General features: G+C 45.0%; 1 protein-coding gene across 1 annotated transcript in view; it reads left to right on the top strand.

Annotated features, from left to right (window-relative positions):
• The window catches only part of brca2 (BRCA2 DNA repair associated), a 71,126-nt gene that overhangs the window by 49,489 nt on the left and 5,958 nt on the right, over positions 1-15,679 (top strand). Inside the window, 5 exon segments of the mRNA XM_055636859.1 lie at positions 150-274; positions 9,796-9,994; positions 11,147-11,313; positions 12,452-12,590; positions 14,947-15,203. Of these exon segments, the coding sequence (XP_055492834.1) occupies positions 150-274; positions 9,796-9,994; positions 11,147-11,313; positions 12,452-12,590; positions 14,947-15,203 (887 nt within the window).

Genomic DNA, 15,679 nt, shown 5'->3' with positions numbered 1-15,679 from the left:
TACTGTAAATTCTAATCTGATAATGACAGGTTACATTCATTTTATACACTTGCTGTGTAGCATCCAAGATTGGCAGGTTTAAAGTGTAACAACCAAATAAGGTTATTACACAAATAAGGCATTAATTGAAAGATTTTCAATTTTTTCAGTTGACAAGAAGGAAAAAAGAGAACATAAAATGCAGCGATTAAGTGAACAACAAATCATGATGCTTCAGGATGGAAGTGAGTTGTATGAAGCTGTCCAGAATTCCTCAGATCCATTATCTATTGAGGTAAAAATCCCTGCTTGTCATTTGATTCCATTTTGTATACACAGGTAACTGCTCTCTAATTCCTGTGTCACACGTGTGAGCATTTTAATGCCAGTGGTAAAAAGGGTAAAACGTTGCCCCTCAGAACCCTATTAAATCTTTCTCCTTCTCCGTAAAACTATGTCCTCTGGTTCTCGATTCGCCTACTCTGAGTAAGAGTTCAGTGAGTCTACCCGATCTATTCTTCTCAAGATTTTATACAGCTCAAAAAGATCACTCCTCATCCTTCTGCGCTCCAAGGAATAGAGTCCCAGCCTGCTCAACCACTCCCTGTAGCTCAGGCTCTCGAATCCTGGCAACATCCTCGCAAATCTTCTCTGTACCCTTTCCAACTTAACATCTTTCCTATAATATGGTGTCCAGAACTGAACACAATACTTTAAATGCGACCTCACCAATGTCATATAACTGAAACATGACCTCCCAACTTTTATACTCAATATGCTGACTGATGGAGGCCAATGTGCCAAAACCCTTTTTGACCACCCTATCTACCTGTGATGCCACCTTCAAGGAACTATGTACCTGAACTCCGATATCCCTCTGCCCCACAACACTTCCCAGAGCCCTGTCATTCACTGTGTAGGTCCTGCCCATGTTAGACTTTCCAAAATGCAACACTTCAAATGTCTTTGTATTAAATTTCATCAACCATTCCTCAGCCCACCTGGACAACCAATCAAGATCCTGTTGCAATTTTTGATATCCATCTTCACTTTCTGAAATACCGTCCACTTTGTATCATCTGCAAATTTGCTAATCTGCCATGTATGTTCTCCGTTGTCCACGTATTCCACTAGGATAGCTTACGACCCATCGGTAAGAACATTGAATTCTCAAATTTTCTTTCCCCCCCCCCCTCTTCCCCATCTGGGTGTGCACCCCTTTCTCCAATTATCCTGCATTCCCCTTCCGCTTATATCCTTTCCACTAGCTTCAACTTTCACTTCTCTCCTTATCGTGCACACTTATGTGTCCATTTTAAGCTTTGGCTAGTCCCCATGTCTTTTCTTACTCTCTTTCCCCCCCCCCCCCACTACAAGCACTGATGAGGGTCCCAACCCAAAATGTCACCACTCCATGTTCTCCAGAGATGCTTCTGATCCACTGAGTTACTCCAGCACTATGTGTATTTTTTGGTAAACCAGTCTCTGCAGCTCCTTGTGCCTATAATTCTCCACATTGACAGTTGCTGCAGCATGGTGGCTGTATTGGAACAGCTTGGGCTTGTGGCGCAGCTGGTTCTGAAATCAGGTCTTCAGTACGACAAATACCAAAATCCCTAAATCTAATTCTATGATAGTGGTGGTCATGAGGGAAAGCTGAGGTGGGTCAGTCACTGGGCACTTCTGGCTGAGTATTGGTGTGAATGCTTCAACCATGTATGCTCAGGTGCATGGCCCTGGTGGTGGTGCTGGCTAAAAGACGGAGGGTAAAGGCCTGAGTAAAAAAGGTGCATTGGGGAGGGGTAAATGGGACAAAGAAATACCAAATCCGAAGATACAATGAGATACAATGAAGATACCAAATGTGTAAATAGAAGTAGGAAGAGAGATTGTCAGCAGTTAGTGAATTCAATGCTGCTATCTTCTATCTATCTATCTATCTATCTATCTATAAAACTCTGGGGCCATCCGACCGACTGCCGACCGGCGCCCTTCCTGCCTTTCGATTCGTGCCCGATACTCGCAGATGTCCAATCGGAATGGCCGATGCTCGCAGATGTCCAATCGGAATGGATTCATTTGCATGTACGGCTGCCGGCTGCATTTCTTCCTTTGATTCATTGCCACGCCCAATCCAGACGCTCAATCTCTGAGATATTTTCCATTTCGGTAGAGATTTCGCTTTTCTTTCTAAGTATCCGCTCCTCATTTCATTTCGTCGTGTTGAAGTACACGTTTTTAATCAAATCCTTCTCCCCCCCACCCCCCCAAGTATTTCAAAAATAAACAGGCTTCTCCATTTACATGTCAGCTTCCAACACACTTCGAAACAAAGTTGCAAGACAGGAACACTGAACTTTTCACTGCTGCAGCAGGCAGGGGAGGTGCCATTGGATTTTTTTTTAAAGAGGCAGGGCAGTGCTGGAATCTTACTTTTGAGAACGGCTTCAGTGTGTGACCAAAGATCTTATAGCGGAGCTCACCGCTACAAGATCTTTGTGCGTGACGACACACGCGCCCCCTCCCCCCCCCCCCCCCCCCCCCCCTTTGGTGCAGGAGGCGCGCGCAGCATCTGAACGTTCAGCGATTGTTCGAATTCTTCACTAACCGTCATTCTGACTTTGCTTGTGAAGAGAAAAGTCCTGAATTGCATTTGTCTGATGCAGGAAGATTGTTCCCGATGTTGGGGAAGTCCAGGACAAGCGGGACACAGTTTAAGGATAAAAGTGAAATTCTTTAGTACTGAGATGAGGAAAATGGCCTACTCCTGCACTTAATTTCTATGTTTCCCTCTCCCCACCCCTCTCCCTCTCCCACCCATCTCTCTCTCCCCACCCCCCTTCCCTCGCTACCGCCACCCCCTTCCCCTACCCCTCTGTCCCTCTTTCACCACTCCCCCTACCCCTCCCTCCCCACTCTTCCACTTCTATCCCCTTACCCCACGCCCTCTCCCACCCCCACCCCTCTCTCTCTCCCCTCTATCCCCCACGCCATCCCCCCCTACCCCTCTGTCCCTCTTCCACCCCTCGCCGTCCCTCCACTACCACACCCGCTAACCCTCTACCCCTCTCCCTCCCCACTCTTCCACTTCTCTCCCACTCTCTCCTCCCCCTCTCCTCACCCCTCTCCCACCCCCCCTCCCTCTCTCCCCCGAACCCCTTCCCCCTATCCCTCTGTCCCTCTTCCATCACTCCCGCTACCCCTCTCCACCTCCCTCCCCACTCTTCCACTTCTCTCCCCCTTCCCCTCCACTCTCCCTCCCGACTCTTTCCCCTCTTTCCCCCCTTCACACTCTCTCCCCATCCCTCCCCATCCTCCCCATCCCCCACATCTCTCTCCCCATCTCTCACCCCCTACCGCGCTCTCCTTTCCCTCCCAAATCTATCCCGTTTCCTCCTCCTCCCTCCCCTCTTCACACCTCACGCCCCCCTCCCCCCGCAAACGCTGTTGGGGAAACAGACCCAACGGGTCTGCACTTGGTCTAGTTATTATATAAAAGTCTGTGGCTGCCGCCTGCCGTCCGTCCAGCTGCCTTTCTTCCTTTTGATTCGCTGCTCCTTCCTATCAGCTTCCAACACACTTCAAAACAAAGTTGCAAGACAGGAACACTCTGAACTTTTCACCTCAATGGGATATCACAGCAAGTGCTTCAACAGGAGGGGGAGGGCCAATTGGTATTGCAATTGGAACTGCTGCAGCAGGCAGGGAGGGTGAAATTGGAATTTTTTAAAATTCCATTGCTGAGGGAGGCAGGGGAGTGCTGGAATCTTACATTTGGGAACGGGTTCAGTTCCGTTGGAGGAGACGGGTGCATGGTGGAATATTGGGTTGGGGGATCACACCATTGGGGGAGCAGACCCAACGGGTCTGCACTTGGTCTAGTAATATAATAAAAATGAACTGCAGATGCTGATTTATACCAAAGATAGACACAAAATGACTTACTCCAAGTCAGTGGATCAGGTAGCATCTCTGGAGAAAATGGATAGGTGATGTTTCGGGTCAGAACCGGGTCAAAACAGTTGAAAACTAATAGCCAAGCACAGGCAGACTTTACTCAGAACTGCTGTAGATTTGGGAGTAACAGCAGGAGGAGATTAGCAAGAGATCAGACTGATTGGCTCGAGCCCGAGTGGGAGGAGAGAAGTGAGTCAGAGGGGTGAAAACAGTTGAAAAGTAGAAGCCAAGCACAGGCAGACTTTACTCAGAACTGCTGCAGATTTGGGAGCAACAGCAGGAGGAGATTAGCAAGAGATCAGACTGATTGGCTCTAGCCAGAGTGGGAGGAGAGAAGTGAGTCAGTACCGGGAAAACAGTTGAAAACTGAGGAATTTGGTTTGTAAATTGGTAAATCGGGCAATTTATCAGTCAATTTAAGCAAGACTGCTCTTAGGGAGCGGCATTGTGAGGGAAGTGCCCTATGAGTAAAGTGTGAGTCTTTGGCGAGGAGGCTGAGGAGAGGAGACCACACAATACGCTTGAGAGGTAGAGATGAAAGAAGGAGATGTCAGGCAAGCTGATTCAGTGCGATGCTTGCAGTATGTGCTAGGTCAAGGACACTGCTGGTGCCTCTGGCTGCTACAAATGCGAGAAGTGCATCCAGGTAGAGCTCCTGAAGGACCGTGTTGGGGAACTGGAGAAGCAAGTGGATGACCTCCGGTTCGTCCGAGAAACTGAGTCGTTCCTCGACAAGTCCTACAGTAAGATTGTTACACCTAAGGTACTGGAAGAGAGAAGGTGGGAGACAGTGAGAAAGGGAGGGAAGCATGGAATGCCAACGTCCCCGGGTGTTGTACCTCTTGTGAACAGGTTCACCCACTTAGAAGCTGTCGGGACAGAAGACGTGTTTACACTGAGCGGCGGACTGGCTTGCGATGCGAATAGGGCTGTTGAGCCAAAACCAAAAAGGCCTAAGGCAGGCAACGCCATTGTAGTGGGAGACTCCATTGTGAGAGGTACGGACAGGGGTTTCTGCGGCAACAGACGGGATGCGAGGATGGTGTGCTGCCTTCCTGGTGCCAGGATCCAGGATGTCACGGACAGAGTGCAGAAAATCCTCAAGGGCGAAGGTGAACATCCGGAAGTGGTAGTGCATGTCGGCACAAACGATGTCGGAAAGAAGGGGATGAATATTCTGCAGCGTGACTTTAGAGAGCTCGGAAAAATGCTGAAAAGCAGGACCTCCAGGGTTGTTATCTCCGGTTTGCTTCCAGATCCTCGTGCTGGCTAGTGCAGGAACAGGGAGATACAGGACCTGAACATGTGGCTGAGGAACTGGTGCACGGGGCAGGGATTTAGATTCTTAGATCACTGGGATCTGTTTTGGGGTAAGGGGGAACTGTACAAAAGGGACGGATTGCACCTTAACAGGTGTGGGACCAGCATTCTGGCAGGCAGGTTTGCCACTGCTACACGGGCGGTTTTAAACTGAATAAGGGGGATGGGGTGTCGAATGGGATAGTGGAGGATGGAGTTAAAGGGAAAGGGTTTCTTAAATGTATGAGCGTAGAGACAGAGGGGTGTGAAATGAGGGTAGAAACAATAGGTAGCAAGGTGAAAAGTAAAAGTGGCAGGCCGGCAAATCCAGGGCAAAAATCAAAAAGGGCCACTTTTTAGCATAATAGTATAAGGGGTAAGAGTGTTGTAAAAACAAGCCTGAAGGCTTTGTGTCTCAATGCAAGGAGCATTCGTAATAAGGTGGATGAGTTGAATGTGCAGATAGCTATTAATGACTATGATATAGTTGGGATCACGGAGACATGGCTCCAGGGTGACCAAGGCTGGGAGCTGAACATCCAGGGATATTCAATATTCAGGAGGGATAGACAGAAAGGGAAAGGAGGTGGTGTAGAGTTGCTGGTTAGAGAGCAGATTAACGCAATAGACAGGAAGGACATTAGCTTTGAGGATGTGGAATCGATATGGGTAGAGCTGCGAAACACTAAGGGGCAGAAAACGCTAGTGGGAGTTGTGTACAGGCCACCTAACAGTAGTAGTGGAGTTGGGGATGGCATCAAACAGGAAATTAGAAATGCGTGCAATAAAGGTAAAACAGTTATAATGGGTGACTTCAATCTACATATAGATTGGGTGAATCAAATTGGCAAGGGTGCCGAGGAAGAGGATTTCTTGGAATGTATGCGGGATAGTTTTCTAAACCACCATGTAGAGGAACCAACGAGAGAGCAGGCTATTCTAGACTGGGTATTGAGTAATGAGGAAGGGTTAGTTAGCAGTCTTGTTGTGCGAGGCCCCTTGGGCAAGAGTGACCATAATATGGTTGAGTTCTTCATTAGGATGGAGAGTGACATCGTTAATTCAGAAACAAGGGTCCTGAACTTAAAGAAAGGTAACTTTGAGGGTATGAGACGTGAATTGGCCAAGATAGACTGGCGATTGATTCTTAATGGGTTGACAGTGGATATGCAATGGAAGGCATTGAAAGACTGCAAGGATGAACTACAACAATTGTTCATCCCAGTTTGTCAAAAAAAAAATCAGTGCATCCATGGATAACAAGGGAAATCAGGGATAGTATCAAAACGAAAGATGAAGCGTACAAATTATCCAGAAAAAGCAGCCTACCAGAGGACTGGGAGAAATTCAGAGACCAGCAGAGGAGGACAAAGGGCTTAATTAGGAAAGGGAAAATAAATTATGAAAGAAAACTGGCAGGTAACATAAAAACTGACGGCAAAAGCTTTTATAGATATGTGAAGAGAAAAAGATTAGTTAAAACAAATGTAGGTCCCTTGCAGTCAGAAACGGGTGATCATGGGAAACAAGGAAATGGCAGACCAATTGAATAACTACTTTGGTTCTGTCTTCACTAAGGAAGACATAAATAATCTGCCGGAAATAGCAGGGGATCGGGGGTCAAATGAGATCGGGGAACTGGGTGAAATCCAGGTTAGCCGGGAAGTGGTGTTAGGTAAATTGAATGGATTAAAGGCCGATAAATCCCCAGGGCCAGATAGGCTGCATCCCAGAGTACTTAAGGAAGTAGCCCCAGAAATAATGGATGCATTAGTGATAATTTTTCAAAACTCTTTAGATTCTGGAGTAGTTCCTGAGGATTGGAGGGTAGCTAATGTAAACCCACTTTTTAAAAAGGGAGGGAGAGAGAAAACTGGGAATTACAGACTAGTTAGTCTAACATCGGTAGTGGGGAACCTGCTAGAATCAGTTATTAAAGATGGGATAGCAGCACATTTGGAAAGTGGTGAAATCATTGGACAAAGTCAGCATGGATTTATGAAAGGTAAATCATGTCTGACGAATCTTATAGAATTTTTCGAGGATGTAACTAGTAGAGTGGATAAGGGAGAACCAGTGGATGTGTTATATCTGGACTTTCAGAAGGCATTCGACAAGGTCCCACATAAGAGATTAGTATACAAACTTAAAGCACACGGTATTGGGGGTTCAGTATTGATGTGGATAGAGAACTGGTTGGCAGACAGGAAGCAAAGAGTAGGAGTGAACGGGTCCTTTTCACAATGGCAGGCAGTGACTAGTGGGGTACCGCAAGGCTCAGTTCTGGGACCCCAGCTATTTACGATATATATTAATGATTTGGACGAGGGAATTGAATGCAACATCTCCAAGTTTGCGGATGACACGAAGCTGGGGGGCAGTGTTAGCTGTGAGGAGGATGCTAGGAGGCTGCAAGGTGACTTGGATAGGCTGGGTGAGTGGGCAAATGCATGGCAGATGCAGTATAATGTGGATAAATGTGAGGTTATCCACTTTGGTGGCAAAAACAGGAAAGTAGATTATTATCTGAATGGTGGCCGATTAGGAAAGGTGGAGATGTAACGAGATCTGGGTGTCACGGTACACCAGTCATTAAAAGTAGGCATGCAGGTGCAGCAGGCAGTGAAGAAGGCGAATGGTATGTTAGCATTCATAGCAAAAGGATTTGAGTATAAGAGCAGGGAGATTCTACTGCAGTTGTACAGGGTCTTGGTGAGACCACACCTGGAGTATTGTGCACAGTTTTGGTCTCCTAATCTGAGGAAAGACATTCTTGCCATAGAGTGAGTACAGAGAAGGTTCACCAGACTGATTCCTGGGATGTCAGGACTTTCATGTGAAGAAAGACTGGATAGACTCGGTTTGTACTCGCTAGAATTTAGAAGATTGAGAGGGGATCTTATAGAAACTTACAAAATTCTTAAGGGGTTGGACAGGCTAGATGCAGGAAGATTGTTCCCGATGTTGGGGAAGTTCAGAACAAGGGGTCACAGTTAAGGATAAGGGGGAAATCTTTTAGGACCTTTTTCACACAGAGAGTGGTGAATCACTGGAATTCTCTGCCGCAGAAGGTAGTTGAGGCCAGTTCATTGGCTATATTTAAGAGGGAGTTAGATGTGGGCCTTGTGGCTAAAGGGATCAGGGGGTATGGAGAGAAGGCAGGAACAGGATACTGAGTTGGATGATCAGCCATGATCATATTGAATGGCGGTGCAGGCTCGAAGGGCCGAATGGCCTACTCCTGCACCTATTTTCTATGTTTCTAACCCTTCTTCAAACTGATGGTCCTGACCTGAAACTTCATCTATCCTTTTTCTCGAGGGATGTTGCCTAACCTGCTGACTTACTCCAGCACTTTGTGTCTAATTCAATGCTGCTACCTGGTTTATTTTCAGTTTCTTCGGATGGGAATAGCAAACATGAGGATCCCTATTCTTTAACTAGTCTATTGTGGCGGTCCCTGGATATTAGGCCACTCCTTGGATCATTCCCCTCGGCACTTGAGGGACAGGGATGAGGGACTGCCCACAGGCTTCATGGTTCCTGCTCAGGGGTTTTATGGGAGTTTGTCATCCCTTCGGTGGCACTCGTTGTGAGTGGATGCTCACAGCCATCATTAAAGAACTTTTGAACTTGCCTTTTTCTGCCACTAAACTATTATCGATAGCAGTATATAGAGCAAAGGGGAAGATACAGAGTGCAGAATATAGCTCTCAACATGACGAAGTCCAACGTCCGCAATTGGGTAGAGGTGAATCGACAGTCTAGGCAAGCAGGTCCATGCAACTCTAATTTTATTGCCTGAGGTCTGTCTAGAATACTGTGATTTTTAATGTTATTTCTTGGAATAATAGATATATCTGATTTATTTTGTTTAAGAAGGAACTGCAGATGCTGGAAAATCTGATTACCTGTCTGATTTATTTTCAGTTTTCCTCACATGAAAATTTCAAACACGATGCTCCATATTATTTGTCATTTATCTTCAGAATTTCTTTTGATAGAACTTGCGTTTTTGCCAAGCAAATCTTGAAAATAAATGACTTAAAGAATATGGGTCATCGTGTTTGGAATTTCCATCCAGAACTTGAGTTCAGATTTTAAACACCCAAAGCCTAAATTGACATTCATTGTGTTGAACCAATGTATGCTTGGTGTTTGCTCACTAATTTCTCTGTAATATTGAGAGCATTTTACAACAGGTGTGGGTTACTGTTTAGGTTTATTATTGACATGTGTACTGAAGAACAGTGAAAAACTTTGTTTTACATGCTATCAATCAATTAAGATAATGCTATACTTGGATACAATCAAGTAAAATTCAAGTACAATAGATAGAGCAAAGGGGAAGATTTAGAGTGCATAATATAGTTCGCAGCATTGTATATAGCATCAGTTCCATAGACAAAGTTCAATGTCTACAATGGGGTAAAGGTGAATTGGACCAGCAAGTAAGTGGTATATGCAGCTTTACCTTTATTGCCTGAGGCCTGTCTAGAATGCTGTATTTTTTAGTGTTATACCTTGGACTAATAGATACATATCACATTGACATTGCAGGCTTGTTTGAGTGAACAGCAGTTAAAAGTCCTGAATAATTACAGACAATTGTTGAAGGAACACGAAAAGATGCAGATTGAGGCTGAATTTGAAAAAGCATTAGAGGATGCTCAAGGTGATAACAGTTGCATAAAAAGGAACGTCAGCCCTTTGTGGAAATTATGTGTGATGGACTACAACTGCCAGGACAGCAGTGCAGGTGAATGTTCAATATGACTGTCTAAACATTTAATACATTTACGGAGAGGATAATATTCTTTAGACTTTTGAGATACAGCGAGGAAACGGGCCCTTTGGCCTGCTAAGTCCATGAAGGACAACAATCATCCCGTGCACTAATTCTATCCTAGATACTAGGAACACTTTACCAAAGCCAATTAACCTACAAACACGCACATCTTTGAAACCCACGCAGGTCACGGGGAGGACATACAAACGCCGTACAGACAGCACCCATAATTAGGATCAAACCCAGGTCTCTGGTGCTGTAAGGCAGCAAATCTACCGCTGCCCGACTGTGCCGCCTTCAATAAAATTCAGTTCAATACAATATTAAACATCCCTTGAGATAGCATCATGAATAGCTACATATTTCAATCCCAGTGAATGTCTTTAAAAAGAAAAAAGCACAGAATACAGTTTTGTGTATGTGCCAACATGCTAGGTAATAGTGTCTTTGCAAATATTGTCAAGTTGTGAGTGAAGGATTGCTCCAAGGAATAGTGCGACCCTGGCTAACAGGGCACATTCTATCCCCCATCCTATATCCATGAACAGTACTTCCCTGGTAGACCCATAATATCTGCCTGCCCTCGCCCGGCCAAATGTATCAAAATGTTACATTTAAATTCTCTAATTTTAGGTAACTCCTACTCCCCTCCCTTATCTTTCTCCCCCTCCCCCCACCATTCATCTACACCTCTCCCTCCCCTCCCCAATGTCCCACCTTAACTCGCATCTATTTCTCCCTCCCCTATATTCCTTGTCCAGCTTCACAATTCGCAAATCTTCACTCCTTTAACTCGCATCTTCGATTTTAATCTCTGGCCTTTGTTCCTACGATCTGCCAGTTTTGCCTGTGTCTACTAACACCTGCCCCACTGTTTTGCCTTGCTTCCCTTTTCTAGCTTTCTTTCCCCCTGTTCTCCGGAGATGCTGAGTTACACCAGCACTTTGTGTCCTGTCTTGGAATCTACTATTTCCCCCCACACATACAGCATTAGTCCTATAGTTGTTTAGGAAAGATGAATAATTATTTTAAAGTTCTTGGGCTTGGAACTTATGCTTGAAAGAATTACATTTCTAAGGGCTGTTGAAATAACACTAAATGGTTTATATTTCTTTCAAATAGTCTACATGTTAAATATCTGGCGCCCATTTGCAGAATTACATTCTCTGCTAAAGGAGGGTGGAAGATATTGGATCTGTTATCTATCTGCTACAACGTGCAAGGGGCGACATAGTCATGTTGATCTGCAGTTGACTGTTACAAAGAAAACAAGATACCAACAGTTGCAGGTAATTCACTTTCTTTTACACTTGCTTGAATGGTTTTTCTGCGATTTGAACTGTGATTTGCATGAAGAAATTCTGATGTAAATTACCTGAAAACAAGCAATGTCATTGATGATCATGTTGCGTGTCATAATGATTATAAACTTGCTTTGCAGATTAAATTCTCCGGTAATTAAACAGAGATCTGGTAGAAAGAGTTTTGATAAAACAACTACATGCTGGGTCGCAAGTACAGGTTTGCTGCACTACAAACTAAGGTTGTAATTTAAAAAAAGCTCTTAATACAACCAGCACTTGTGCAGAGAGAAAGAGTTCACTAATCAGGTCAATTACCCTTGCAGAAGAACTAGAAAAATGAAAATATTTAGTCAGTGAAAGAGAGTGCTTAGAATAAACAGTATGCTGAAAATCTTTGATACAGATTGTAGCACTTTCTGGAAACAAATGAAAGAAAATACAGGAAATGCACTGGAGATCACCGAGAAACATTAAGTTAACTTGGAGGATAGTACATCAGAACTTACGGCAAGGGGCAACATAGTGGCGCAGTGGTAGAGTTGCTCCCTCACAGTGCCAGGGTCCCAGGTTCGATCCTGACTATGGGTGCTATTGTAAATGAAGGTCTAAAAGCAGGACAGGGAAATGCACACAGTGGTGGGTGACTGGCAAGGCCAGCATGCCTCATCTTTTATAACCTTGAGGAAGTGTTAAGCAGCCACCCTGAACTTCTGGAATAGCGATAGTAAAGGTATTTTTACTGTATTGTCAGGATCTTGGTCCAGCAAAGGTGTAGGAATGGCTACAGATAATTTCTGATCAAAATGAAATGTAACATTGTGTGTGATGGGATTCCTGCGTACCTGCAAACTTGCCTTTTTTTTTAGCAGCGGAGGTCACAGATTTAGGGAGTGCTGTTGAGCAAATAGCCAACCAAGATCTGTCTTCGTTGGCTATTTGGAGGCTGACAAAGACGCATTTGGATATCAGCAAGTTGTCCAATAATTGGGCTGGGATCCCTAAATGAGAAGGAGAGACTAAAATCACACATTTATTTTAAAGCCACTTTGATACAGTACTGACCGACCACTAATTCTGGGTGTGGTAAAACAGAAATTCAACAATATATTTTTCCCTCTTCCAGCCTTGTCCTAAAGTATTACAACGACTCTACCATCCGAGGAAAGCAGTAACATATGGCATGCTCTGTGACCCATCCTTCAGAGCTATCTGCAAAGAAGTGGACCTGGCAGGATATGTGATCTACATATTGGAGAAAGCAGGTACTCCTAAAGGGAACTAAAGGGAACTAATTTACATGATGTGAAGTATGGAACTCTAAAAGGCTATTTACCTCAAATTTATTTATTCCACAGAACAAATGACTTTCTTCTTTGTGAATATTGTAAATATTTAAGCTCCTCACCATTAAGCGTCTTTACAATTGGATACAAGGCTAAATAAAAAGAATATACAAACTCTCAAATTAATGATCTGAACTTTTAGCTTAGACAGACACAAAGTGCTGGAGTAACTCAGCAGTTACCCACGGTTCAGACCCAAAATGCTACCAATCGTTTTTCTCCAGAGATGCTGCCTGACCTGCTGCCCGAATTCAGCAGGCCAGGTAGAATCTGTTGAGGGAATGGGCACCCAACACTTCGTCAAGAATCTTCATCTGGACTGAATGTAGAGGGGGAGTGGTGAGGCAAGCGGTAGGTGAATATAGGTGAGGAGGGGTGGATTAATGGATAATGGTCAGGTGAGGGAAGGAATGTGGAAAATGCAAGAGGTTAGAAGGTGTTGAGTGAAGAATAAAAGCTGCAGATTCCAGAATTATAGTAAAGGAAGATGAAGAGTGGATGTGAATAAAGCCGGGTGGTGGCAGATAGGAACAAATTTGGGCCCCATATCTGTGAGCAAATGTGAGCCCCATATCTGTGGAAGGATGTGCTGGCTCTGGAGAGGGTCCAGAGGAGGTTTACAAGAATGATTCCAGGAATGAGTGGGTTAGCATATGATGAGCGTTTGACAGCACTGGGCCTCAACTCGCTGGAATTTAGAAGGTTGAGGGGGTACCTCATTGAAACTTACAGAATAATAAAAGGCATTGAGTGGATGTGGAAAGGATGTTTCCACTGGTGGGAGAGTCTAGGACCAGAGGTCATAGCTTCAGAATTAAAGGGCATTAAACTGACAATTTCAACTTAAAATGTTGAAATGGAGTTATCAGCTAAAGGGGCTGTCGCACCGCGGCGACCTAATCTGCGAGTTTAGAAGAGTTTGCCCTCGACTCAAACTCGCAGCATGGTCGTCACGTGGTCCTAGGAGGTCCTATGAGGTCACTGGAACTCTCCTTCATGCTCGAGGGAAGTTCCCGAATACTCGCTGCCTCAGCTAGGTCGCGGAAAAAGTTTTCAGCATGTTGAACATTTTTCCACGAATAAAAATTGGTTCTTTTTAACTCGTAGTGGAGTGGGGTCGCTATGTAGTTACAGGCAGTCGAAGTAGCCGTAGGCAATCTCCTTCGCTGACTGGGCATTTTAATTGGCTCATTGGAGTTTTCAGGACTAAGGAAAACCGACCGGTAGGTTAAATGCCTGCTAAACTTTATTAAACGTTGTCTGACTTCTTAAAAGTGTCTCCACTACTTCTCTTCTCCCCCCCCCCTTCTTCTCTCCTTCTCTCTCCTTCTTTCCCCTTCTCTTGCGCGCCCCCCCCCCCCCCCGCGCTCTCTAAAGGACTTGCCGTACACTGTGCAGCCGTCTTTTACCTTCCTCTTCATCGTGGGTGTGAATTTCAGACAGCGCTCCCTCGCTTTCCCTGGCCCCCGCCTTTGCGTTGTGTGTGTGTGTGGTCGGTTGATCCAGCTCGCAGTTTCATCACTGACGGTCGATCCAGCTCGAGGTTTTTCAGGCGAGTGCCCTCGAGCTTGACGGTCGAAGACACTCTTCTGAACTCGCGGATTAGGTCGCTGCAGTGGGACAGCCCCTTATGTTTGCAGCCCTACATTCCATAGCCTCTTGAAAACAAGTTTCCAGATGCGTTATCTCCTCGCATCTGTGATCATTGCCTGGGAACGCAGCCTTTCCAAGGCCATTCTATGCACAAGCTTAACGTTGGCCAACACAACAGCAATAGTTGGGTAGACCACCTGCCGTTAGTAGCGCAGAAACGTTGCAGACAAGGGGAGCTTATAATTGGCTCGGGGAAGGGGGCAGTGGCGCAGTCTGCTCTGATAAGAAATGCCATAAAGATTGGTGTTGGGCTCCCTTTCGGTAAGAGAACCTCAGCCTTGGACCATGTCGCGAACTCTGATGATCTTGAACAAAACACCCTGGGGTGTGCTCTGCTGTATACAGCAAAATTATTTTTTCCATACAGATCGGTAAGAATACTGCCACACATAAGCACTATCCCCAATTAAGTACAGAATACACAGAAACAGCCCACTGAGTCCATATGCAAGAGTCTCAGGTTTTGGCACCATTTTCAAAGTCCCAGCTAAAGCTGGCCATAAAGGCCCGTTGCAGCCGTTGCCTCCATCCTGATCACTGATGTCACTTGTCGATTGAATGCATAAGTAATCAAATATGTGGTTCCAGGATGGAACATTAATTAGTCTGTTTTGAACCATAGTGGGACCGTCGACTATTTATTTGGCTGATGAAGATCAGGATCTAGTAGCTATAAAAATTTGGGCCAGTTTCAAACAGCTGGCAGTGGAAGATATTATCAAGCCAGGTGCCTTAGTTGTTATGAGCAACTTGAAGTGGACGACGGAAAACTACGCTGGTATTCCGGTACTGTTAACTGGAGAACTGTCCAACTTTTCTGCAAATCCGAAGGATGGACATCTACGGGAAAAGTACATTCAACTCAAAAGCTCCGTCCAGGTGGAGTATTTGGAAAATTACTAAATGCACTACAGAAATCTGCAATAAGTTAACGCCACAAGTAAACCTAGATACAATGCTAAACTACTTTGAACTGAAGTATTCATAAGGACAATTCAATGGGGATCCTATTCATTAGGGATAATTATCATAAATTTGCACATGGGAGATTTTGTCTCACGAATTTGATTAAGTGTTTTGAAGAAGTAGCCAAGAAGGTTTATGAGGGCAAGGCCGTAGGCATTGTCTATTTGTCCTTCAGTAAGGTCTTTGATATGGTTCCGCATGGTAGCTTGCTCCGAAAGGTTAGGTTAGCTACGGATACAGAAATGGCTTCATGGAAGAAAGCAGACGGTGATGGTCAGGATGTTATTTTATAGTTGTACAAGACTTTGGTGAGGCCACATTTGTAGTACAGGTATTGTGTTCAGTTTTGGTCGCCCTTTATTGGAATGATGTCGCTGGAAAGCATGCAA

This window comes from Leucoraja erinacea, chromosome 6 (genome assembly GCF_028641065.1).
Source record: "Leucoraja erinacea ecotype New England chromosome 6, Leri_hhj_1, whole genome shotgun sequence".
NCBI classification, from domain to species: domain Eukaryota; kingdom Metazoa; phylum Chordata; class Chondrichthyes; order Rajiformes; family Rajidae; genus Leucoraja; species Leucoraja erinaceus.
Note: the sequence above shows the minus strand (reverse complement) of the source record. Positions and strands in the feature narration are given on the sequence as shown.